The sequence below is a fragment of the Grampus griseus genome, assembly GCF_964374135.1.
Source record: "Grampus griseus genome assembly, chromosome: 15".
NCBI lineage: Eukaryota > Metazoa > Chordata > Mammalia > Artiodactyla > Delphinidae > Grampus > Grampus griseus.
Window position 1 is genome coordinate 18,556,536 of NC_139009.1, and position 27,003 is coordinate 18,583,538.

The following is a 27,003-nucleotide window of genomic DNA, read 5'->3' on the forward strand; positions in this document are numbered from 1 at the left end:
TGTTTGTCAGAGGTTGAGTCGATCTAATCTTGAAGTGAGGTGGGTTTGGATTTTGTGGCCATCATTACCTTCAGTGTGCCACAGGCTTCACATTTCTCCATTTGGCTGCTGTTGCCTTGTGTTTAGAGTGTGGCATGTGGTACTACAGGATTCTTCTGTGATCCTGTATCACCCTCATCTTTCAACAGTCTTTGCACATCTGTTTGCAGAGGGATTTCATGTTACTGTTTTTCTCCCAGTGATAGATTATTGTTGCTTGTTACCCAGTGCTATGCTTGTGGGACAGGGCAAAGTTCTGTTTTGTTCTGGTGCAGACTCAATCCTGGTCAGGCCCTACATTCCTGGGTATCAGTGGTAGGACTTTCTTAGCTTTCCTGCTTTCTCTTCCCTGTGGTGGTCAAACACTCATACATTTGTGGTTGGTCTTGGGCAGAAATATCCTTTCCCTCCCTTGTAGTAGTACATCTCTGTTGGTATTGGTGCAGGATCCTTTGCCCAAGACTTTTTCCTCTCCCCCTCCCCTGCAGTGGCAGAGGGGTTTTTTTTGCCTCTACTTTCTCATAGCATCAATGTGTCTTTCTTTGCCTGTGTCTGGGAGCTTAGGAGTGTTTTCTCCCCATCTGGGAGGGGCATTTTGCTTCTGTTCTCCTCTGAAGCAGTGGACTTTTGCCTGGACCCTGGGGTGAGAGGGTTTTCTGTCCTTCCCCCAGTGGCTCTAGGCTTTTGCTCTGTGTTGGGGACGGGTTGGGGAAGCAGGCAGAGCTTCAGGCCTGTACTCATCACCTTGTACACACTTGCTTCAGTGATGAAGGGCTTTCTCTGGTTTCCTGTCCTACCTCTAACCTTTCTTGTGAGAATCTGGTTGAGGCATGTAGAAGACCTTGCAACTGAGTGTAAACTCTCCTTGTGTCTGGGGTTCTCAACCATTCCTAACTGACATAGTAGTTCATACTTGGTCTTAAAGAATTTGTTAAAATCTTAACTGATTTTTTTTTCTTACATACGTGTATGGAGGCCACTTCTTCTGATGACCTGCCAAAGGTAAAACAGTTTGTGTGTACAGCCTCTCCCTGGAGGAATTTGTCCCTCTTTGGTATTTAAATTACTTGGTTGCCTTCTGACTTCAATTCTTTATTAGATTCAAGAGAAGTTTTGATTTTATAAATCTGGCTTTTTCTCACTAGGGTGGGAAAACATTCTTTTGTGGCTTTCTGCATTCTAGGTGGAAGTGGAACTACTTAGAGTTCTTGACAGGGTTTGCTATTTCAAACTGCTGCTTATTCGGATCCCTCTTGAATGTTTTCTCTTGCCTTCATTTGCCTCTTGAGCACTTTGTCATTTAGGATTGAACCCAAGGGACTACTTCCTCCATGAAGCTTTTCCTGATCCCACTAAGTAGAATAGAACATTTCTTGAATTGTACAACTGCTTTGCTTCTTGTACAGCTGTGTTTCATTTTTGCAGACCCGTTGAAACCTTCATTAAGGTTGAGCAGCTTTCAGAATTCGAGACCTCTCAACCTGAGAACTGTCCTTCTACCTTCAAAGTTTATGGCTGTTATGGTTGATAGATTTTAGGTAGGATCATAAAGTAAACTTGAGATAAAGAAATATACAAGAGAACTTACATTTATTAATATAATAAAATTTGTGAAATCATACCACATAGTTTCCTGTGTACAGTTATTGCTCTTGAACTAAATTATTTTCAGAAATAAGACTTAAATTTGTAGAATCTAATTTCTTAGAACTGTGGGCTTGGTTACACAAGCTAGTATATATTCACACAATGAAATATCATGGAGTTTTAAAAAACAGTGATAAAACATATCCTAACATGGTAAATCTGCAGGATATAATGAGTGAAAAAAAATAAGGTGCAAAACTGAATATTTTGTGTAAGAAGGCAGGAAGAATAAGATTATATTTGCAGTTAAGTGTATTTGCATAAAGAATTACTAGAAGGATATACATACAAGAAACTAATAAAAGTGGTGACCTGTAGTAAGCAAGGACAATGTGAGCTGCAAGTGGATGATATACAAATGAGACTTCTCAAACATGTTATGTTCCTTTTTACATCATTTTGATTTTTGATTCATGTGAATGTAGTATATATTAAGAAAAGTTAAAGTTAGTAAACATGTGAATCTTAAAAGATAACAGGAAGATTTGAAAAATACTTTAGAGCTGATAAAATATGTTGGCCTATGAAATAAAAATTGTGTGTGAGATACCTTTATTTTACATAAATCAGATTTTACAGATGAAAAGGTAAATACAAAGCATGGAGAATTGCAAAGATCAAGGTTTTATGAATCTGGCTCTAGATGAATAAATATATAGAAAGGCTGGTTTTCTAGCATGATTAGAAAGGTTTGGGGTCTAGACCCAATGTGGGTGATCCCTCAAAGCAGAAAGGAGCATTGTGTTTAGGCAGCAACTATAACAGAAACACAGAGTGCTGAGAGTGGACTGGGGAACAATTTCTTACTCATGAAACTACTGGGCATATCCTTGGAAACTGATAAAATGTATCTAACTATTGTCAGGAAGAACAGGAGATGAGAATACCAAAGAATATTCTTATTACAAATTAAAACATATAAAGAAACAATAATTACATTACGTAAATAGGTTATAGCCCAGAAATCAACCTTGTTGTAGACAAATGAAATGTATAAGAAGAAATTTATAAATCAAGGGGTGGTTTACTTAATTACTTAATGTTGTTAGGAAAACTGGCAATTTGGAATACAGGTCAGTTCAGAGTTAAATCTCTTTCCATACATCATTTGGAATGAAGTATTCAAATAATTTAGCCCACAGAAAAGTGAAAATCAGAGTATTTATCTGTTATCAAGAAATTCCTAAGCAAAGAAATAATAAAAGAAGTGAAAAATGCACTGATGGATAAATCTGGCCACGTGAAAAGAAAAACTTTTGTATTGAAAGCCAGCGATAGACTGAGAAAATGTTAAAAGTAGATGAAAGACATAGTATTTTTACAATATAAGTGGTTAAGGAAAACATAAAACTCCTTTCCCATTCTACCCCAGGTGGGGCTGGAAGAGGGAGAGTTGCACACTTGGGAACAAAGGCAGTGTGCGTTACGGGAGAAGGATCTGATTAATGACATAGATAGCGTTCAGTGTCTAACTAAATTTGAAGACCTTAATATTATAGCAGGATCAGTCCACGTGGTTGTGTGTTTTTTCTCTAGCAGGTGATTGAATTGACCCAGGATTAGGAATTTGAGAGTGGAGAAGTGGAAGAAAGTGGACTGATAGCTTGGGTGACAACCAAGATTTTGAGATTGGTGATAACACAGAACTGGAAAGATGAGTGTAGGTAGAGTGCATCTAAGGGATTGAGACTGGACCCCGGTTAGAAAAGATAGAGTGGAATATTGAACGACAAAGTCAAGAAGAGGGTAGGACAGCCAGATGGCATGACCATGAGGGAAAGGGTGGGACTGCTTGTGAGGTAGGGTCTGGAAATGTTACTGTGGACAAGGTTGATTCCTATGGCCTTAGTCTTCACTCTAGAGGGTTCTTTTCAAGAGCCAGATTTAGCCCAGTGGTTGAAAGTAGTGTTCAGTGATAAGGTTGAGGATGTAGAGGTCTTTTGTTTTACTATGTAAAAGGGGTTTCCAGAGGTCCCTGTGGAAAAGGTTGGAAGGAAGGGCGGCAGTTGGGGAACACATGCAGTGACTGAGACAGCAAAGAGAACACTGTGGGCATGAAGACAAGAGAAAAGGTAGTCACAATGGTTTATGTTTTGAATAAAGCCCAAGGGTGACAGGGATGGGAGCCACAGGTAGAAGTAACTAGCAAGATTCCTGAATTGACCTGTGGTGTAATGATCGTCTCTGGAGCCTGATCCACTGTGTCTTTGTAATCTAAAGGGAATATTAGTGGAAAACTTAACTCTGGGTGGTATAACCTAAAGCAGTTAGGCTTTAAATAACGAAAGCCAGTGGGGCTCACATTTCTTAAGCATTCTCTGATGTCTGCACAGTCCCACTGTTTGGAGTTAGCTTTGAGGTAGAATGGGAAGATACAGTACTACCATTAATTTAGGAAAGTCCACAATTTGTCACGTCCTACTGCCAAGGACCCAGGAATGAATGATAGCCATCATATTGGGTGCTTCTTTATCATAGAGGTATCTTCTGCTGGAAATCCTGTTTCCTCCTGCTGTTCCATTTTACCTGAAACTGGGTACTGAGGCCACTGCTGCTGGGGTGACTTCAGCAACTCTGATGAGTGAGTCAGTAGCTTAGGTCTCTTGCCTCCTTGAATTACCAATGCAAAGCTCAATTTACTGCATACCTCCTTTGGGGATCAGAACCTTTTTAAAGCTAGTAACTAATTACTGCTTATCAACTTTATATTTGTTTACTTACTTAACCTTTATTCTTTAATTTCAGTTTTTAAAATCTGTGGTAGGGACAAGAATGGGAATTAGAATTTCTTGAACAACGAAAGCACCTGTTATAAGAATCTTTGTATGCTTATAGGGAAACAATGATGTGTCACAGTATCTAAAATCTAATGTTTTCAGTAGAACAAATGTCTCTTTTCTCCTACTTTAGATCTAATGAGATGTAACTGGAACCGACTCTGATGATAAAAATCAAGGACCATCAGGCAAGATCAGGCAGTAAGAATTTTTGCTTCCAAATGAAGACACCGACATTTAGAACTTCTACTTATTTTAAGGTATTCGAGGTACAGTTTTACTTTAATTTGACTCCTTGGCAGTCATTTTATAATGCTGATTTCTATCTATATAGATTTCATAAGTTTAAAAGTTTTTATGTTAGAATGGTTAGCTTTTGGGGAAGAGGCCACCCCCCCCGACACACACGTTCCTCCAAATCTGAGAAGAGATTCAGATTTTAAAGGGAGGTCATCCTTATAATTAGGAAAGCATGTCAATTATAAGAAATAGAATGGACTTCCCTGGTGGCACAGTGGTTAAGAATCCACCTGCCAGTGCAGGGGACATGGGTTCGAGCCCTGGTCCAAGAAGATCCCACATGCCGCAGAGCAACTAAGCCCGTGAGCCACAACTACTGAGCCTGCATTTTAGAGCCCGCCAGCCACAGCTATGAGCCCGCGTGCCACAGCTACTGAAGCCCACGTGCCTAGAGCCCATGCTCCGCAACAAGAGAAGCCACTGCAATGAGAAGCCCGCGCGCCACAACTAGAGAAAGCTGTGCACAGCAAGAACCAAAGCAGCCAAAACTAAATAAAGTAAATAAATTTATTAAAAAAAAAGAAGAAACACAAATGTAAGAAAATATATCAAAATGTTCATTAAAAATAAAGAAATACACTGAGTGCAGATTAACAGTATAGAAGAACTGGAATAAATAAATGTCAATTTAATAATTATTTTATTTATGTCATGACCCTCTGAGATGAGCAATTGAATTCAGCACTCTAACCAACTGTGCTTACATGATACAAGAGATCTTAGTGATTGTCCTTTAGTTTGATCTGGAAACCTCTCTTTCCTGTTTTCCTAAACTTACTGTTAAGAGTTTTTTATTCACCAAGAAATGTCACTTATACTCCCTGTAGACTGTTTCTATAGGACCTTGGGGATCTGACGGGTTAGTTTCACTTAGATCAGAAAAACCAGACGTGTAATTAAAGAGTCAAATGATACTTCCAAATCATTGGGTGGCTGTCCACTTTAAAGACTACATAAGACAATTGAAAACAATCAAAGGAAACATAGTATCAACAGAAAACATAGTGGTCTCTATTTTTCTAAAATACATATAAATTTCAAAGAGGGTACAGTTAGTTTGTTGTTTATTTAAAAACAAAATAATTTCGTGTTAATTGTATTTTTCCAAATAGGCAGAAAGTATGGAAAGATAATTATTTTTAGGGACAGTCAGAGTTGGTTGGTTCTCTGTATACATTATAGAGGTTTGTAAATTAATTTTGCTAGATTATAGAGAAGATGAAAATCTGAGAAAAATGTATCACTTATTACTTGGATTTTAAATTTCATTTTATTCTGTTTTGGAAGAAGAATATGTAAAACAGTAAATTCTAAAATATAAGAATCCATATTGAAAAACCTAAGACTGCTTCAGTTAAAATAAATGGATTACTTTCTAGAAGGCGGTGGTATAATTGAGCAGTTTTTGCCAAAGAAAAGTTACCTCGAGTCAAATAGCAGATGAAAAAGAGGTTGTTTTGATGAGAAGTTTTAAGACTTCTCTGGCAGCTAGCAGGTATATTGTACTTTTCAAAAATTTTTTGGTGTCAGTTTGAATCAAATGGTAATGATATTAAATATATAATTTGACTTATTACCAGAATCATTTTCCTTTTTAAAAAATTTGGATGTACTTTATTTTTTGGCTGTGTCAGGTCTTAGTTGCGGCACGCGGGATCTTTTGTTGCAGCGTGCAGGCTCTTAGTTGTGGTGCGTGGGCTCCAGAGCTCGTGGGCTCTGTAGTTGCGGCACACGGGCTCTCTAGTTGTGGCATGCAGGCTTAGTTGCCCCATGGCATGTGGGATCTTAGTTCCCTGGCATCCCCTGCAGTGCAAGACGGATTCTTAGCCACTAGACCACTAGGGAAGCCCCTCCCTTATTTTTTAAAGCTATCTTTCCTTCTTACTTTCATTTAACAACATTAGTTGAATGTTCAGGCTTTGCGAAGAATAAGTCTAAATATGTGGAAGGATATAAATTATTCTATAACTTCATTATGAATGAAGTTGAAGACATCTTTCACTCAGAATGTTTACTCTGGGTCTAGGGAGGCTAAATACTCTCATCTGAAAACCATTTAAAAGCAATTTTGAGGACTTCCCTGGTAGCACAGTGGTTAAGAATCTGTCTGCCAATGCAGGGGACACGGGTTTGAGCCCTGGTGCAGGAAGATCCCACATGCCGCAGAGCAGCTAAGCCCTTGCACCACAACTACTGAAGTCCGCGCACCTAGAGCCCGTGCTCCGCAACAAGAGGAGCCACTGCAATGAGAAGCCCACGCACCACAAAGAGTAGCCCCCGCTTGCCGCAACTAGAGAAAGCTCATGCGCAGCAATGAAGACCCAATGAAGCCAAAAATAAAATAATTAAAAAGAAAAAAAAGCAATTATGAAATGAGCACATAAAAATCATAGTTTAGTATTCCTTTCTAAGTAATATAGTTAAGTTCTGTATTCAGATGTCAACAAAAAGAGAGTAGGAAATTCTGATCAATTGAATTTGGTGACTAATTGGTTGTGGTTGTCACCCATCTATGGTTCTACTTGTGAAAGTGCCATATAACCAAATTAGGTTGCTTAAATCCTTAAATTAGGGATTTCTATTCATCAATTTCTTATATTGCCCCGCGCATTTGCAAACTCATATTTGTCATTTTCCCTTTCAAAAATGAAGTAAAAATTTCACAAACTTGTGCTCAGAAGTTTTATATAATACATTTTGACAATATTTTCTTTCCTTCTTTTTTTTTTTTTGCTGTACGCGGGCCTCTCACTGTTGTGGCCTCTCCCGTTGTGGAGCACAGGCTCCAGACACGCAGCCTCGGCGGCCATGGCTCACGGGCCCAGCCGCTTCGCGGCACGTGGGATCTTCCCGGACCGGGGCACGAACCCGCGTCCCCTGCATCGGCAGGCGGACTCTCAACCACTGCGCCACCAGGGAAGCCCTCTTTTTTTTTTTTTGACAATATTTTCTTAAAATTTTTTTGAGAGGATTTTAAGATTTTGAGATAGTGGGATTTTGTTTTTTTGGGAAGGGGGATTAAAACAAAACAAAATTAGTACGAGTTACGGCCCTAGAACATTTGTAAGGTGATGTCTTGGATTATAGTTTACATTAAGTTAAAACAGTACCTTTTAAAAATATTTTGTTTGGACTCACAAAAACATTTGAAAACATTTCAACAAGGTATAATTGAGGGAATAGGTATTCCCTTGCCACCATGATTTTCTCTATGGTGTGATGGAAAGAGCACAAGCTTTGGCTCTTCTACTTTCATGCTACCCTGAGGAATTGAATTAATATTTGTCTTAGTTTCCTTTTCTTTAATAGTTACTTTTTAGACTTTTGATGAAAAATGAAAAAAGTGTATAAAATTATATAAAATGATGCTTTTCAGTGTTAGATTAATGCACATTATTGCTAAAGATAGAGAAGACCACACTACTGAAGTATCATTCACAGTTATCCTTCTTCTAGCAAAAAACAGGTCAACTCACACTACTACTGAGAAGCTTGTCAAACCAGTTTCAAACTTAACGACAAATATTATGCTTGGAGAGAAAGTAAAATGAGCTTTTGGCAAAAATCCCTTATCAAAGGCATACCATCTGGAAAAGCAATTACTGTCATGTGCATGCTAGCAGAATTTTTTGTTTTTCAGTTGGATGAAAGCACTGATGTGCTGAGGACATACCAGCACTTCATAGAGATGTGTTACTGTTTAATCACTGAGAAATCCACACTAACAGAAGAGTTTTTTTGTTGATATTTTGTTTTATTGTTGTTGTTGGTGGTGGTGGTGGTTGGTTAGTTTTTTAAAGCCATTGTTGTCTGGAAAAGTTGCATTGGCTCCTCTGATCAAAACCCAACAACTTTAGCTGTAGGAGAGGGTGCACTTGGTCTGTGAATAAAAGAAATTGCACCAAGATATAAATTTATATCCTGCTTTTTTCCAGAGGAAAAAGTTTGGCATTTAGTAATGTGATTTCTGGTTGTGATTTAATGTTGAAAAAAACCAGTAAAAATTGTGGATGTAAGCAATTTTTGGCCACTAACACCGTGTCTTTTTAGGATTTTGGGAAGAAATGGTCAGCAAATATAGGATCCTGCTTTTCCACAGCGATGTATGCTAGCTGTGTAGGGTGACAGGGCTTTACATGTTTGTTAATTTGCTTTTTAGTAAAATAAGAAGAATGTTTCTTTACCACTGATAATGCCATTTCTATGATTTCAAGGAGGCATAAACTTACATCTACTTTTTCAAATAGTCAGAACTTATAACTTCATATTCACAGTATCATGAGTTTCAATGTTAAGGATGAGGTATAAGAATTTTATAAAAGTCTGAATTATGATGCAAAATAATTCTTATCTAAGAGTTTGACCATTTCCCCACACTTGATGATTTTATTGGGTTATCAAAGAAAAAACAACCAGTGAATTTTTATTGTACATGTTTAAAAACCACATCTAAATTTTGAAATAGAACATGAAGAAATACTTTCCAGAGCCAAAATGCCGGCAGAGAATATATTAGGAATCTTGTTGCTCCAGTCTCTCAAATTGAAGCATTTAACATCCAGTTTTGAGTGGGATATGCTCTTTTTTGGACATTGAATGGAATGCTGAAAGTAGACTTGAGAAGGAAATATTTCTATAATTTCTGGGTCCATGTTCAATCATAATATCCAGAATGTATTCAATATAACACAGTTGATTTATAATTAAGAATTAGGCATTTTTAGTTTAGTAGAAATAAAGAATAAGAAAGGAGCTAGTTGAAATGGAAAGCAGCTTATGGTTAAAGCTGGTTCCAGAGCTGGGGCCTTGAACATCTTGCAAGGAAGCTATCATAGGGGGTGGCAAAACAACGAAGGTGCTTAATTGAATGGGCTCTGTCTGGCCAAAGATGAGACAATTTGAGCATTAGTAAGTATAACTACAATATATAATCAATCACATCCAATATGTTTAAACTGATGAGTTCATGATGATACTTTAAAGAACTCATTCATTTTCTTTGGAGTATGCTAAGAAACCAACTATACCTGAATGTGACCAGTAGTTGAGGAGAGGAAGTTTCTTTTCTCAGGTGTATTCTAGTTAGTAGTATTCTATTTACAGTTAAGGGGTGATAAATAGAACATTACCATTTCATAATGAATTCCAGGACGTAAGCAAAGATCATCAGTGGCTGCTAACATCACAGGAGGAGGGACAGTCGGACATTAGGTTTCTCTTAATGAAAGTTCACGATCCTTTCTGTGAAGTATCGTTGCCAAAAAAATTGAATTTGAATCTAAATCTGATCAAGCCTGTAGCTCCAATTACCAATTTACAGGAAACATAGAAGACAGGGAAACAAGGGAAATGATACCATGGAGATGCAGTCAGCAGAATCTAGACTATGGGGAAGTCTTTGGGACACACAACTTGGTTTTTTTTTAAACAAATAAATTGTGAGGAACAAAACAAGAGAAAAGAAGGAAGAAAACTGAAATTAATAGCAATGTTTGGACTTTATTTGGGTCCAGATTTTAATAAATAAATATTTATAAAATAATCAGGGAAATTTGAACACTGGATATTTTATATTAAGAAATTATTGTTAATTTTTAGGTGTGATAGATAACAGCATGTAGTTATATTGAAGAAGAGTCATCTTTTAGAGATACATAGTGAAATGTTGATGGATGCAAGGATTTGTCTGGGATCTGCTTTATTATCAGGAATAGAGGGAAGGCTGTGGCTGGGGATGAATCAAGCTTGGCCATGAGTTGATCTTTGTTTAAGCTAGGCACTTGTGGTGTTGGAGGGTGGGGTGGTGGTGGTGTAATTCTTGATATTATTCTCTAAGCTTTTTTGAAAATTTCCATAAGAAAAAGGTCCAGAAATTTACATTTTCTCTTTCTTGGCTTATAAGAATACAATTGAACTATGTGTATTTAGCAACCTGCCGAATTTTTATTTCTAATAATTTCTTGAGTCTTTTGGGATATATATATACAAAACCATATTGTACACAAATGACAGTTTTACTATATAGTGCTTACTGTTTACCAGGCTCTATTTTAAGCACCTATGCGTATTAACCCATTAGGTCCTTGTAAGGAAGAGCTCCAGTGAAATAGACATTAACTTGCCCAACGTTGTGTAGCTGGTATGTGGCAGAGCTGGGATTTGAATCCAGGCATTCTAGCCCTAGAGTCTGTGCTTCCCTGTTTGTTTGTTTGTTTTTGCGGTAAGCGGGCCTCTCACTGCTGTGGCCTCTCCCGTTGTCGAGCACAGGCTCCGGACACGCAGGCCCAGCGGCCATGGCTCACGGGCCCAGCCGCTCTGCGGCACGTGGGGTCTTCCCGGACCAGGGCACGAACCCGTGTCCCCTGCATCGGCAGGCGGACTCTCAACCACTGAGCCACCAGGGAAGCCCGCTTCTGTGGTTTTTATATCTCCTTATAAGCTTTATTTTTAACCCCTTCACTCTAATCCTTGTACCCTTTATTTCTTTTGTTTGTTTTAGTGTACTGGCTAGAATTTAAACTTTTAAATACCAGTTTTCATTTGTAATTTTGATTTTGGAAGTTGTCTTAATATTTAGTGAATCCAGAGTCCAGTCAAATTTACTCCTTTATAAATACAAGGTACTCACCAAGAAACTAAGAATTGACTTAGTATGAAGCTAGAAGCCAAAGAATAAAGTGTATCGCTATTTAAAGTTGCCAAGACATGGAAGCAACCTACATTTCTATCTAGAGAGGAATGGATAAAGAAGGTGTGGTACATATATACATTGGACTACCACTCAGCCATAAAAAAAGAATGAAATAATGCCATTTGCAGCAACAGGGATGCATCTAGAGATTATCACACTAAGTGAAGTAAGTCAGACAAAGACAAATATGATATCACTTATATGTGGAATCTAAAAAAAAAACGATACAAATGAACTTATTTACAAAACAGAAATAGACTCACAGACATAGAAAACAATCTTACGGTTACCAAAGGGGAAAAGTGGGGTGGGGGATAAATTAGGAGTTTGGGATTAACAGATACACACTATTGTATATAAAATATATGTATTTTATATTCAGAATACATATTTTATATATATATATATATATCTGAATCACTTTGCTGTACCCCTGAAACTAACACAACATTGTAAATCAATTATACTTCAATTAAAAAAAGTAGAATAAAGTGTATAGTAACAGCTTCTAGTTTTTTTTTTCAAAATTAGATTTATCTCCCGATCTGCAAGCAGCCTATTCCTGGTCCGTTTGACTTTGAGTTACTTGTTGATTCCATTGGTCCTATTTGCTGAATTTCTCTGTGACTCTTTGATCTTCTTCCCCCGACACCCCCACACCTGTCATACAATTACTTCTCATTTGACTTTACATGGGTTCCTGAGATAAAATCAGGGGAAGCACTTAGCACACTGTCCAGCACATAACATATATCTAGTAAATATGCCTTTTGGTTTAAGAGAAAGCTACTTCACAGTTTTGTTTTAAAAATTGTTCTTATTTCTTTAATTAATTTTTTAAATGGGGAGAGGCGAATATGGCGTAGTTACTTTAAGAAGCCCGAGGCCTGGGACGTGGGGGAAAAACTGATGATAATGTGCTGTGGTGGTTTAATGAGTATCTTTGTGTTCTCTGTAAGGCACTTGCTTATAATAGTCTCTCAGTTTGAGAAAGATTACCGAGAGAGTTGGATGCCAAAATAATACTTCTCTACTAGGGAGTGAGGTAGGAACAATTTAGGGGAAAATGTAACTTGTCCCAACTCCATGGGATATTTACATTTCTCTTTGGCCAGCAGCAAAATACATTATGATGTTGTAAGATAGCTAAGCTTCATGAAAGGAGGCATATACGCCTCAGTAAGGAGGACAATTTTTGGTTTCACCCTCAAGAGAAAGAGATTGTTCATAATTACAGATAACCTTTTCCTGAAGTTTGTGGAAGGTGACCATCTGAAAACTCGGTGTAGCTAGTTGAAAGCTGTGCTATTTTTCTGTCCTTCACTGCCTTGCTCCCTCCATCCCATGTGCTTGTTATTTTGTATAGCAATAAACTGAAACAACCTTTTAACGTATCTTTAATGGTATTTTTGGAAATTATATGAAACTATTTGGAAACTGAAGGTTGTAGAGGCACAAGAATTTCTTCCATTTTCTAAATGACAGAATATAATTATTCAGTATAATTATTGAATGGCACAGCTATTGAAATTGAATAACCAGTTACTTGACTGTTTTGCTTTTATGGACTAGTTTATTGGTAAGAAATAAAACATATTTTTTGAAGAATAAAATAAATGTGTGTGGTGGAAACTCACTCTTCTATCCGATCCTGAAAGCTTTGAGTGGAAAGATGAAATACTCTCCAAACTACACCTGGATGCTATGGAAACCAAAAGGTGATATGCAAGATTAAGCACAGTTGAGAGGTGCTCAGTTTAACATCTGTCATCAGTTAGTTGGTAAAGGCCTTGAACCATTTATTGTTCTGAAGATGATCTTAAATGAGGAGGCATAGCTAAAGTGGTCAGTTACAGAGTATGGGATCAGTGAATTTAAGAGAAAAGAAAGCTGATAGGAGAAAACAAAAATGTAATAATAATAATAATAATAGCTAATATTTAGTGTTTACTATGCAGCAGGCAATGTGATAGATACTTAAATATATATTTTCAGATACTATCCCAGTAACCCTGTGAAGTGTAAACTGTTATTACATATATACGTATGCAAATAAAAAACTCTGCATAGCAAAATAAAACACCAAAAAAAATTTTTTTTGTAGGAGGAAAATGAATCTTAATAAGGTGTACTTTGAAATTAACTCACAGGAGAGCCAGGATTCCTCCATCTCTTCATCTTGGAGTGAAACCAAAAGCTTGAGTTCAGAAACTGATTTTTAATCAGAATTGAAAAGGAAAGCGAATTCTAGTTTAAACAAGCTGCAAAAGCAGGGGTTTAGGGATTTTGCTAGTTCAGTATAATTTTATGATATGATAGGGCTCCTGAAAAGTTATTGTAGTCACTAATTATTAGTTGGAGTGTAGTGTCTCATACAAGAAAAGTCATAGCTCTATCATGCTAGTCAAATCACATTTTACTGTTTTAAGGAGGGATGCCTTATTGGTTTTGAAATGGTGTTTGATATGGAGTGACTTTCAAGTATTTTTATCACTTTAACCACCTATTTCAATTAAAAATGAACATGGAAATGAATTTAAATAGCTATTAATATTTTCGAGAATTTTTGGACATTGCTTAGAATTAGAAATTCCTTATATTATTAAAAAACACTCTGCCTATGACAGGTCTAGCAGTGTAAACTAAAATTAGGTTAGGTGTAAGATTGAGAACGTCTGACCTTACTCTTCATATATGGATGCGTTTCCTGCTAGTAAAAATTGAAAGCCTGAAGTATAGTGTAAGACCTGTATTGCTTGTAACGTGGTTTATTTAGTTACTTATAAAGCTTCCATTTAAATTTCGGATTAAGTATACTTTTCCAGTTGACTGTGCAACATTAAAAAAAAAAAAATTAGGTTAAGCCAGGAGGAAAACGTCAGTAAACTCCAGAAAAGCTAAAACTAGACATGTCCAATCTCTCACTATAACAGAAGTTTAAAATGTGCTACTCCAACCACTTGGAAAAATCAAACAGAAAATGTTCTTAAATCATATTGAATCAACCAGGAGATCAATAACTGATTATATAGCAAACTAAATACAGACTTAGGCAAAGACTGATATTGACCTTAGAAAATTGATTTTTGAAAAAGAAATGTACTCAACCTCAGATTTTAGTAAAACAACAAATAAAACCAACAAAATTAGTGCCTGGGAGAAAGGGAGGATATAAATAAGATAAAAGCAGAAACAGATGAACTGAAAAACAAACTGTAGAATTAAAAAAAATTTAAGAGCTACTTCTTAAGGTTAAAAAACAAAGTAAATATCTGACTGATTTTATCAAGGAAAAGATAGAAAACCAAAGTAAGGAAGAATAAACAGGACATAAAAGCAGAAAAGAGATTTTTAGAATTATAAGAGAGTTCTATTTAGTAACCATAAGCCAATTTATTTGAAATTTCTCTGAAATGAATTAAATGCCCAAACTACTTTAAGAAGAAGAAAATCTGGGCAACCCAGAAAACTATGGAAGAAAAGTTCGAGTAATTTTCTCAAAAAATTGGTTCTGGGGCCAGATTGTTTTGCCAGTGAGTCTTTTCTAGCTTTCAAGGAATATATAATTCCTATGGTGAGAAATAGTTCTGGAGATTATAAAAAGATGGAAATATGCCCAATTAATGTTATGAATATCTTCACAATGGTTACTTCATGGGAGTGAGATTCTTTCAGGGGATTAGTTTTTTAGTTTCTACTGTAAGCACAGATTTTTTTTGAAATTAAGACAATTGAGGGAAAAAAAAAAGCAAATCCAGAAGTTAAAACCTTAGACAAAGATGTCTTTTTTTTTTTTTTTTTGCGGTACACGGGCTTCTTGCTGTTGTGGCCTCTCCCGTTGCAGAGCACAGGCTCCGGACGCGCAGGCTCAGCGGCCATGGCTCACGGGCCCAAACGCTCCGCGGCATGTGGGATCTTCCCGGACCGGGGCACGAACCCGCGTGCCCTGCATCGGCAGGTGGACTCTCAACCACTGCGCCACCTGGGAAGCCCCAAAGATGTCTTTTATATCTATTAATATATTTACTAGTGTTACTAGTACTCCTCATTCCTTTGTGTAGATGCACATTTTGATCTGATATTCATGTAGATCCAAATTTTGATCTGATATTCTTTTCCTTCTGCCTAAAGAACATTTCTTTAAAAAGGTGTGCAGGGGCTTCCCTGGTGGCGCAGTGGTTGAGAGTCCGTCTGCCCATGCAGGGAACGCGGGTTCGTGCCCCGGTCCGGGAGGATATCACATGCCTTGGAGGGGCTGGGCCCGTGAGCCATGGCCGCTGAGCCTGCGTGTCCGGAGCCTGTGCTCCGCAACGGGAGAGGCCACAGCAGTGAGAGGCCCGCGTACCGCCAAAAAAAAAAAAAAAGGTGCATGCCTTATAATGGATTTTTCTCAGCCTTTGTCTAAAAACATTTCCATAGTCATTTGGAAGTATATTTTAACTGGATATAGAATTATTTATTTATTTATTTATGCTGAGTTGGGTCTTTGTTGCTGCACATGGGCTTTCTCTAGTTGCAGTGAGCGGGGGCCACTCTTCATTGTGGTGCATGGGTTTCTCATTGCGGTGGCTTCTCTTGTTGCGGAGCAGGGGCTCCAGCGGTGCGGGCTGCAGTAGTTGTGGCTCTTGGGCTCTAGAGCGCAGGCTCAGCAGTTGTGGAGCACGGGCTTAGTTGCTCTGTGGCATGTGGGATCTTCCTGGAACAGGGCTTGAACCCGTGTCCCCTGCATTGGCAGGTGGATTCCTGTCCACTGCGCCACCAGGGAAACCCTGGATATAGAATTTTAAGTTGACTTTTTTTCTTCCAGTACTTAGCAGTGTCACTACACTGACTTCTCATTTGCATAGTTTCCAATGAGAAGTCTTTTTCTGTACATAATGAGTCTTTTTCCTTACCTCTGTCAACTTTTAACATTTTTTCTTAATCAGTGGTTTTCAACAGTTTGATTATGATATTTCTAAGTGTGGTTTTCTTTGTTTATCTTTCCTGTATTCTGTTGAGCCTCTTTGTTCTGTGGGTTTATGGCTTGAAAAACATTTGCCTATTATTTCTCTACATATTTTTTTCTATCACCTTCTTCCCTCTAGCTTTTAGACCCCAATTACATGTATATTAGTTTGATGTATTGCTACAAATTATTGGTGTTCCCCTTCTTTTCCTTTCTCCCTCCCTCCCTCGTTCCTTCCTTCCTCCCTTTCTCCCTTTCTGTTTTTTCTTTTTGTGCTTCATTTTGGATATTTTCTATTGTGTGTTTTCAGATTAATTGTCCAATCTGCTATTAATCCCATCCAGTGTATTTTTCATTTCAGATCTTGTGTTTTTTATTTCTAGAAATTTCATTTGGGCTTGAAAAAAATCTTGCCCTTCTCACCTAAACATCGCCATGTCTTTCTCTGCCTTCTTGAGCATGTTGAGCATATATATAGTAGTTCTTTTAATAACTTTGTCCGCTTAGTTCCGTCTATCTGTTAATTCTGTGTCTGTTTTTATTGATCTGTTAGTCTCTTGGTTGTAGGTCATATTTTCCTTTTAGTTTATATGCCTTGTAAATTTTCATTGGATGTCATTGTGAATTTTATGTTGCCGGGTGTTGGATTTTGTTGTATTCCTTTAAGTAATGTTGGTCTAAATTTGGCATGCAGTTAAACTTTTTGAAATCACTTTGATGTTTTTTTGCGATTCACTTTGTTTTGAGGAAGCTTTGGTAGGGTGGGTCCTGGGCATCCTTATTTCCTTGAGCTAATTTAGAGTTGCTACTTTTTGAGGACTTTACTTAATGTTTCATGTATTATTAAAACCGTGTAACTCAGACTGGGACTTGAACACATGCAGCAGGGATTTGAATGCATGCGGCCAGGACTTGAACCAGGCCAAAACTCTGTTTGGGACTCCAACCCACGGTCTTTTAATTAGAGTCACTCACCTGGTGTCTGGACTTACTGAGACTCACGTTCCTTATGTCTTAGCGCTGAAGGAATTCCGCGAGAGGCAAAGTGATAGGCAAGACGTAGATTTATTAATATAGGACGCTTGTAAGAGATGCAAGCAGGCAGGCAAGGGAGCTCTGCCCTGAGGATTAAGTGGGCTACTATTTTATAGTCAAAGGAAAGGGGGAGGGGAAAAGACTGCCTTCTTCGAGTAGACATGGGGCTTACATCACTAGTTCCTTCTTTGTATCATTCAGGAGAGTGTCTCACCCTATGAGGTCAAACTAGGATTATCATAGCACTTATTCAAGTCAGTAGAAGGGTGGTGACATTTTTCTTCCACCTAATGGCCTGGGGCATATCTTGTGCTTTTATTTATGGCTTTATAGTTAAGCAAGGCTGCTTCATTCCACGACGTTCCAATAGCTTTCTTGAACGATCATTAACTTAACAGTGGTCTCCCAAAGTTTCCTAGGTTTCCCTCTCTATCTATAGTCCCTTAGTGGGACTTCTACAACTACCTGTATAACTATCCTATTCTATCCCTATCATTATGAGGTCTTTTCACTCTACTTGGTGGGAATACAAATTATCTCTACCCTTGTATGAGTTTTGGGACTTCTTTGACCTATTTGTTTTTCATTGGTCCTTTCCCCAACGTTAGGTAGTTTCCTCTCGCAGATGACCTGTCAAAGACTTGAGGGGAGACCTCTACAGATTTCCAGAGCTCTGTGTCTGCAGGTCCCTTCTCTCTGGTACGCTTTAACCAGATTCTGGCTGCTTTGGCTTCCCTGAACATTGTCAGTCTGTCTCAACTCTCTGAGACTGCCAGGCTCTGTTGAAGTCCTCCCTCTCTACCCTGCATCCTGGAAACTGCTTCAGGGGTGTAAAGTGAGGCAGTTGGAGGTCTCACCTAATTTTTTTCCCCTTTTCTCAGGGATCCCACTCCTGCTTTGACTGTTGTCCAATAGCTGAAAGCTGTTGTTTATTTTATCCAGTTTGGTTGTATAACCAGAAGGATTAATCAGATCCCTGTTACTCCATCATGGCTGTTTGTAGAAGTACTCGATTATCTTTTCCTTCTTTTCTGTGGGTTAAGATGTGGACCTAAATAAAAGAAGCCAGGAAATCATTTGGCTTGTTCTCAGTGTTTCAGGTGTTAGGCTTAACTGTAACTGAGGCAGAGGAGTCCCTAGTTGCCTATGGTCCAAACCCTTTGATAATAATAAACAGGTAATTTTGGTACATCCCTTCTCACTTTCATTCTCTGGAACCTACTGCAGTGGTAGGGTGGTTGATCAAGAATTATGGTATTCTGAATCTTGGTTAGGTACTACATAGTTTTAATAAGTTCTTAATACTCTTATTTTCAATTGAATTAAGACCTATTTTTACTTACTTTTTCTCAGCTATTTCAATTTGCTATTACCTTTAATTTTATCAGGGTTTTTTTGGCTATGTTATTTGCTAGTAAGTTATCTATCTGGTTGTCATTTTTCACTGGGTTGTATTTACTTCATCATGTGTTTTTCTGCATCACAGTAACCTTTAGGATCTTGGAAGGGTTTGATCTTTATTCATTATTATCTTTAGTTTTGTTCCTGCTTCTCTGTTCTTGCTTTCCTTTACCCAGAAATGAATGAGCAAATAAGTGACTGAATAGACATAGACAAATATATTCACACATATATACACACAGTGCATTTTCTCAATTCTAAGACTATTAATTGTGATATATACTATTGATTGAATATACTTTAAAGAAAGAAGAAACATTAAATTTATTTTTCACATCCTTCTTAGAAATTAATTGACAGAAGCATACATTTATCCATACAGTTTCTATACCATCTTCTTTGGAATGGTAATGCAAGAGTGTGTCTAATCCTTTTTCATACTGACATACTGATTTTCCTCACCTGTTGCTGCTTTTCTATACATTATGATTGTCAGTATAGTTTTGAGTCATATGGGAAATGTTTGGAATTTAACTGCTTTTCTTTGTTGGCTAAATTCATGGTTTCAGTTTTTCTATAAACTGTGAATTAAATAACTTCTTTTTTGAGTCAGCTGGAAACTTTTGACAGATATCCAGCCCTTGGGTAATAGTACTTTGTAAAATGTAAATTGGTCACACCAGTGTCTCCCAGCTCTGCTAATTCTGTGATCTATTTTGAGGGACTGGGTAATTTCTACTGCCTTTAATTGCTCTTGCTTGTCTCGCAACAGACAATTTTTGCATCACAATAGCTTTTTATTTCAGTGCTTTCTGAAAACATTTTCAAGCGACAGTTAGGCTTTCAGATTTAACTTAAAATTCAAAGGCTTGTGAGTTTATCTGTGCAGTAAATTCAGCTGTGGTGATATTTGGATAAACAGATACCTTCTATGGGAAGGTATTTCCCATAGGTTTACACATGGGCAAGCAGTTACATACATCACAACTTACTCTTTTGCTTAACTACTGGTACCTTTTTCGGACATTAATTCTGATACTTCTCCTAGTTTCAGAAACCTAAAAATATTATTTTAAAAGCATTTTTAGAATTGAGAAAATATGATTTAGGAATTCAGTATACAATAGCAAGCATAAAGTCTATCAAGTGATAGAATTATTTCATTAATTTTTGAGGTGATCAGGTAGCAGTTAGAAAAATTAGTGTTGAACCTGTCTGTATGCAAATGTATGGTTAACTTTTTAAAAACTGGAAAACTAGTGAAACTATGCAAATAGTAACCCAAAATAAGAAGACTCAAAAATTGACTAAAAAATTAAGTACATCTATATGAAAAAACCAGCACAAAATTAAAAAGAAAAATAACAAAATGGAAAATATTTACAAATTTGACCTTAAATCCTATCTAAAATAACTATGAATATTTTAAAAATATTTACAACACTAAGATTCCAGTAAGTACATTGATAAAGTCGTGTCCATTAGGTCAAAATAGAGTTTACATAGAGTAAACAAACGTAAGGAAAAGAGTTCAACCTCCTGGGTAATTAACTGAAACAATAGTGAATAACCTTTTTGTACTTATTGAATAACTGTAATAAATTAGGGAATGAAGTACTCATGCATTGTTTTGGAATTGGTACAGCTGGCCTCCATAAGTACCTTTTTGTACTTATTGAATAACTGTAATAAAGTAGGGAATGAAGTACTCATGCATTGTTTTGGAATTGGTACAGCTGGCCTCCATGGTTTTCTGATGAGAAATTCCCCTGTAGGTAATGCATTGTTTTTCTCTGGCTGCTTACAGGATTTTTTTCTTTGTGTTTAGTTTGAGAAACTTTATTATAATGTGTGTATGTTTGGATTTCTTTGGGTTTAACCTGTTTGCAGTTTGCTCAGCTTCTTGAATTTGTTAGTTTATGATTTTCACCAAATTTGAAAAACTGTCATCCATTATTTCTTCAAATAAGTTTTCAGCCCACATTTTCTCTCCTCTTCTTCTGGGATTTTGATGATGTGAATGTTAGATCTTATGTAATTGTTCCACAGGTCCCTGAGGCTCCGTTATTTTTTTCAATCTATTTCTTTTTCTCTTTTTCAGACTGGATGATTTCTATTGGTCGATCTTTAAGTTCACTTTCTTTAAGATCGACTCTTTCTTCTGTTATCCACATTCTGCTGTTCAGACCATCCGTTGAATTTAATTTTGGCTATTGTATTTTTCAGTTCTAAAATTTCCATTGATTCTTCTCTATGTCTTCTGTTTCTTTGCTGTGACTTTCTGTTTTCCCATTTGTTTCAGTAGTGTTTGTAATTGCATTTTGGTTCATTTTACTGATAGCTGCTTTAAAATCCTCGTTAGATAATTCAGACATGTTTGTCATCTCAGTACTGGTGTCTCTTAATTGTCTTTTCTCATTTAAGTTGAGATCTTGTTGTATATTGCTTTATTTTTTCATGCATATAGTTATAAAAACAAGTTACGAGAATAAGAACAAAGAGGAAATAGAACTAATCTAGCTGTATAAACTCAATTTCTTTCTCTATAAAGTAGAAATAATAATATCTACTTCACAGATTTTTTATAAACACTACATGAGAACACATACATAAAATATCCATCTCAGTCCCTGGCATATAACAATGCTCAGAAAATACTAGTTAACTTTGCTTTTCTTTTTTCTGATTATAGTATTTTGAAATCATTACTGTCAACTACTTGGCATTTTAAGGGAAGAGGTTCTTTAAAAGAAGTCTTAACCTTCCTTTCCTAACTAGTTCTCTAAATTGTAATTACTTAATACAAAGATCAGCGTCTTCCACATTACTGTCTTAGCTTTTTTGTTGGGGGATGTACCTTTTTGTTGTTAAACCTAGATTAGTTTTCTCCTTGTCTAGGTCCTAGGTAATTCATCCACTTTCTTCTGTTCCTTAGAGACTCTCTTCTATCTCCAACACTTATCCAGGGCAGAAGTGGAGTGACGTATTGGCAGCTCCCCCTTACTTGCCAGCATGATAAGTACACTTTCCCTTTTTTGCTTTTAGGATTTTACAGCTAAGCTTTACGGGAAAGGTAGGAGTAAGAGGTAGAGAAGGGGTGCTGGTCATGACAGAAATAAACACAGAGGTGTGACAAAGCTTAGGAAATCCTAATAACTTCTTAAAGTCATTGGTAGTCTCTGACTCTTGCTGAGTTGGTAACTGGATGCCCTATTTCAGGGGTCCCCAACCTCCGGGCTGTGGACTGGTATCAGTCCACAGCCTGTTAGAAACGAGGCCGCACAGCAGGAGGTGAGTGGCAGGGTGGGTTAGTGAGGGAAGCTTCGTCTGCTGCTCCCCGTCACTCGCATTACTGCCTGAACCATCCCCCCCCACCATCCGTGGAAAAATTGTCTTCCACGAAACCAGTACCTGGTGCCAAAAAGGTTGGGGACTGCTGCCCTATTGGACTGATGCATCTTGATTTTTTTCTGCTTTCTCCTGAAACCTCTCTGACTTTCATGATGCAGAGTTTTTCCTGAGAAAGTGACATTTAAGCTAAAATTCTGAAAGATGAGTTAGGAGTTACTAGGTGAGAGCGGAAGAATGTGCAGGAAGACAGAACCAGCATATCTGAAGTTCTTGAAGTAACGAAGGAGCATATTGGAGGTACTAAAAGAATGTCAGTACAGAAATAAAAATGGTGTGGTATCGGCAAAGGGATAGATGCATAGATCATTGGAACAGAGTAGACAGTCCAGAAATAGGATCCACAGAAATATCGTCAGTTGATGTTTTTTTTTAAAAGGGTAGAGTTAATATTTTATTGTCACTTATCAGATGGCAGTTAGGTATATAGTGTTTATACTTGACCTTTCCTTTTTGTAAATAAAAAATTACAAGTTTTAAACAGCCAATGGCTGTTTACTGGTCATGTCTTCAGAAAACATGATGAGGTTAATTCATTAATGGTGGCTTCGAGGTTTTCCTTACTGGTGCCAGAAAATTCACCCACTTTCTGTTCCTTTTTAAAAAACTGGAAGGTTGCCATGCATTTGACTTCACACTCTGAAGCAACATCCTGACAGTCATCCACATCTACTTTGAGGAACACCACGTTGGAATACTTTTCAGAGAGAGAATGAAAGAAAGGCTTGATCATTTCGCAAGTCCCACACCATGTGGCTGAGAAGTCGACTACTAGGAGTTTCTCTCCTGCATTGTTCAAGGCCTCCTGAAAAGCATACTTTCTCTTAATCTGCTTCACCATTTTGGCTGCTGGGGTCTGATGAGCGACCTCACGGTGGAAGCAATGAAAATGGATCCAAGGGGCTGGACAGAGCTTTGGCCAGTTGATTTTTGACAAAGTTGCAAAAGCAATTCAGGAGAGAAACAGTGACCTTTTTAGTAAATGGTGTTGGCTTTGCATTCATATGCAAAAAAGAATCTTGATTTATACTTCACACTTTATATAACAATTAATTCAAAATGCATCATAGATCTAAATGTAAACTGTGAAACTGTAAAGTTCTTGGAAGAAGGCATAAGGGAGAATATTTGTGACTTGAGGTTAGGCAAAGAATACTTAGATATGACACCAAAAGCATGATCCACTAAAGGAAAAAAATTGATAAATTGGACTTCATAGAAATTAAAAGCTTTTTGCTCTGTGGAAGACACTGTTAAGAAAATAAAAATACAAGCTACAAAGTGGGAGTAAATGTTTGACTATCACGTATCCAATAAAGGACTTATGTTAAGAATATATAAAGAACTCTCAAAACTCAAGAGTAAAGAAACAAATAGCTAAGTTTAAAAATGGGCAAAAGACATAGACATTCCGTCAAAGAGGATATAAGGTTGATAAATAAATACATGAAAAGATGTTCAAAATCATCATTTCTTTTAAAAATCATTTTCTTTTAAAATCAAAATCATTTCTTTTAAAAAAAGAAAATTTGGAATTTGCAGAAAAGTTGCAAAGGTAGTACAGGGTGAAATTTGTTAGTCTTTCCTTCTTTTTGATAGCGCTGACACTTTTGAATAGTACTGGTCTGGTATTTTGTAGAATATCCCTCAGTTGGGTTTGTCTGATGTTTTTCCGATGATTACACTTAGGCTATAGTGTTTTGGGAAGAATACTACAAGAGGTGAAGGACCCCTTTCTTTACATTATATCGCGGAGTACAGTATCAACGTTATTATCACTGGTGGCGTGGTGGTGTTAACCTTAATGATTTTTTTTTTACACTTTGGAAAACAGTTTGGTACTTTTTTATGGAGTTAAACATACAGTACCATATAACCCAGCAACCACCCTCTGGGTACTTACTCTAGAGGACAAAAACTTAATTTCACATAAAAATCTCTACACAAATGTTCATAGCAGTTCTATTCATAATCACCCTGAACTAGAAACAACCTGTTGTTTTTCTGACGGGTAAATAGATAAATGATGGTACATCCGTACAGTAGATTACTATTCAGCAACAAAAAGGAATAAATTATTATTATTATTTTTAATTTATTTATTTTATTTATTTTTGGCTGCATTGGGTCTTAGTTGCTACACGCAGGTTTTCTCTAGTTGCGGTGAGGGGGGGCTCCTCTTCGTTGCAATGCGCGGGTTTCTCATTGTGGTGGCTTCTGTTGTTGCGGAGCACGGGCTCTAGGCATGCAGGCTTCAGTAGTTGTGGCATGCAGGCTCAGTAGTTGTGGCTCACGGGCTCTAGAGCGCAGGCTCAGTAGTTGTGGCGCACGGGCTTAGTTGCTCCGCGGCATGTGGGATCTTCTGGACCAGGGCTCGAACCCATGTCCCCTGCAGTGGCAGGTGGGTTCTTAACCACTGCGCCACCAGGGAAGCCCAGGAATAAATTACTGATTCTTGTGACAACTGGATGAAGTTTCTGTTGGGGTAATGGAACTTTCTGTATTGTGGTTGTGGTGGTGGTTACATGACTCTATATGTATTGCTAAAACTCATAGAACTGTACATGCAAAAAAATTTCTTTTATTGTATGATAGTTTACAAAATGTAATTTTTAAAAAGTGAAGCTAAAGTAAAAAGAAAAAAGAGTACATACCTGGAACACAGAGAACAATGGCAAAAATAGCAAAAATGGTACGACTGAAGAATGGAGAGTAACCACATCATTTAGTCCTTGTAGGACTTAATGGACTTTAAGCAGGGGAATGACCTGATCAAGACATTTTAAAAGAGAGGTTTATGAAGTCTCTTTGATCTTCAGTGTGGAGAATGCATTGATGGGAGATAGATTGAAGATCTAAGAGGAAGAATAGAAAATAAGACATTTCTTGCATCTTTCCCACAAATTTTGGTAAAACCCAATTCCTGAAGTCTATTTTTGGTATTAAGATCTTGTGATGATAAGAATAATTATAATTACAAGCACTCCTTTTGACTTTTTTAATACAACCTATATTTTTGTACATTATACTCTGCTTTTCATGTGAATAAATGAGACTCAGTTACCAACTAACATGATTTTGCCTAGTTGTGTCTATCCAATATTTTGGATTCAAAAGTGTTACTATCTTAAAAAAAATTACTTATGCAGTTCTTGGTATATTATTATATTGGCTCTTATTTTGTAAAAATGAGTAGAAGATTAAAGAAATTCAGCTGAGAATGATAAGTATGCTTATAAATTGAATATTAGTTAAGACCAAGATGAAAATTACAAATCTTTGGTTTCAGTCAGCGCTTATTGGATTAAAGAACATTAATCCAATATTGTGTGTGAAGTAAAAGAACAGATTTTTAAGAAAATGTGGAAACGTAATTATAATGTTGACAACAGGTTAGGTGAAATTAGGGACATACATGTTTTTGAAAAACTTAATAGTATCCCCCTTTTATCTTTTCACACATTTTAGTTTTCATACAAATTTTCGGGAGTAGAGTATATATAAATATAATGAATTTCCTGCAATGCTAGTGTTGCTATACGAAAATCTATTATGTCAAACTCATGAAATTGCCATTTTTTGAAGGCAAAAATGTTAGAATGTTGGCAGTTTTGTGTGGTTGAACCTAATATTTTTTTCCCAGATTGATTACATTCTTGTCTATAAGTTCTTGATTTAGAGAAGGGTATGTTTTATAGTTAATTTTCTAGGAGGTATATCTTGGTTCTGGTTCTGTACAAAAGTCAAAAAAGATTCATTGATTCGCAAAGAGACAGCAAAAGTGTGAATTAATGTTCTTTTTTTAAACATAAGTTTTACCCACAGAAGTAATTCTCCTTTTTGAAATGCTAAAAAGATTGGTGAAACTAAAGTCCATCTTGAGCATTTCTACAGTCCTGGTTCTTTCCTCTTCTCTCCGTGGTGTCTATTTGGTGTCTATCTTTTCAGATATTTTCAGTCCATTTATATTTATGTACTTACATATATACACTGATTTATATATGTAAGTATACATATATACACACATATTTGTAGGAAATATATAGTATTGTATGGATTATTTTTTGTAAGGGGTATATTTATATATTTTGGCAGTATGATTTTTTCACTCTCCAGCATGTTTAGATCTGTGTTTTGTTGTTGTTATTTTCAGTTTCTGCATTGTGTTTTGTACGATAGCTGTACCAGTTTTATTTGGGCCCTCAGGGTTTTTACTGCAGATTGTTTATAATTTTTTAAAACTACAAACAGTGGAGTCAGGAGTGTCCTGTATGTACTTTCTCATGCACCTGCATGATAGTTCCTTTAAGATAAAAAGAAGTGGAATTGCTGAACCGTATGGTATATGCACTTTAAATGTTTTATAGGGAAATTTTCAAGTAGACAAAATAGAAGAGTGAACTTCTACTCACCTTCAACAGTTATCATCCCATGATCAATCTTGTTTTATCTGTACTCTCACTTTATCCCTTCTCACATTTTTGAAACAAATTGAGATATCGTGTCATTTGATCTGCAAATATTTCATGTGTTTCTGGAAAATATAAGGTCTTTTTTTTTTTTGGAGAAAAACACTATTATCACACTTGAAAATTAACAATAATTCTTTTTTTAAAATTTTTATTTATTTAATTATTTACTTACTGGCTGTGTTGGATCTTCTTTGCTGCACGTGGGCTTTCTCTAGTTGTAGAGAGTGGGGGCTACTCTTCGATGTGGTGTGCAGGCTTCTCATTGTGGTGGCATCGCTTGTTGTG

At 36.9% G+C, this 27,003-nt stretch overlaps 2 protein-coding genes across 6 annotated transcripts in view; one reads left to right on the forward strand and one right to left on the reverse strand.

Annotated features, from left to right (window-relative positions):
• Positions 1–4,612: 4,612 nt before the first annotated feature.
• NCOA1 (nuclear receptor coactivator 1) overlaps positions 4,613–27,003 on the forward strand; it is a 197,895-nt gene continuing 175,504 nt past the window's right edge. For 4 of the 5 annotated variants that reach the window (XM_082671912.1, XM_082671914.1, XM_082671916.1 and 1 more), the window contains exon 1: positions 4,613–4,723. The gene's annotated coding sequence lies outside the window, so the exon portion shown is untranslated. Of the gene's footprint in view, positions 4,733–27,003 lie in introns of all 5 variants that reach the window. The other variant, XM_082671913.1, reaches the window with a different exon arrangement.
• LOC309833763 (thioredoxin-like) lies at positions 22,749–23,087 on the reverse strand (the record flags this gene model as incomplete). Its single annotated transcript, XM_082672194.1, has 1 exon — positions 22,749–23,087. The coding sequence occupies one exon, from the start codon at positions 23,085–23,087 to the stop codon at positions 22,749–22,751; it is 339 nt and encodes a 112-aa protein (XP_082528320.1).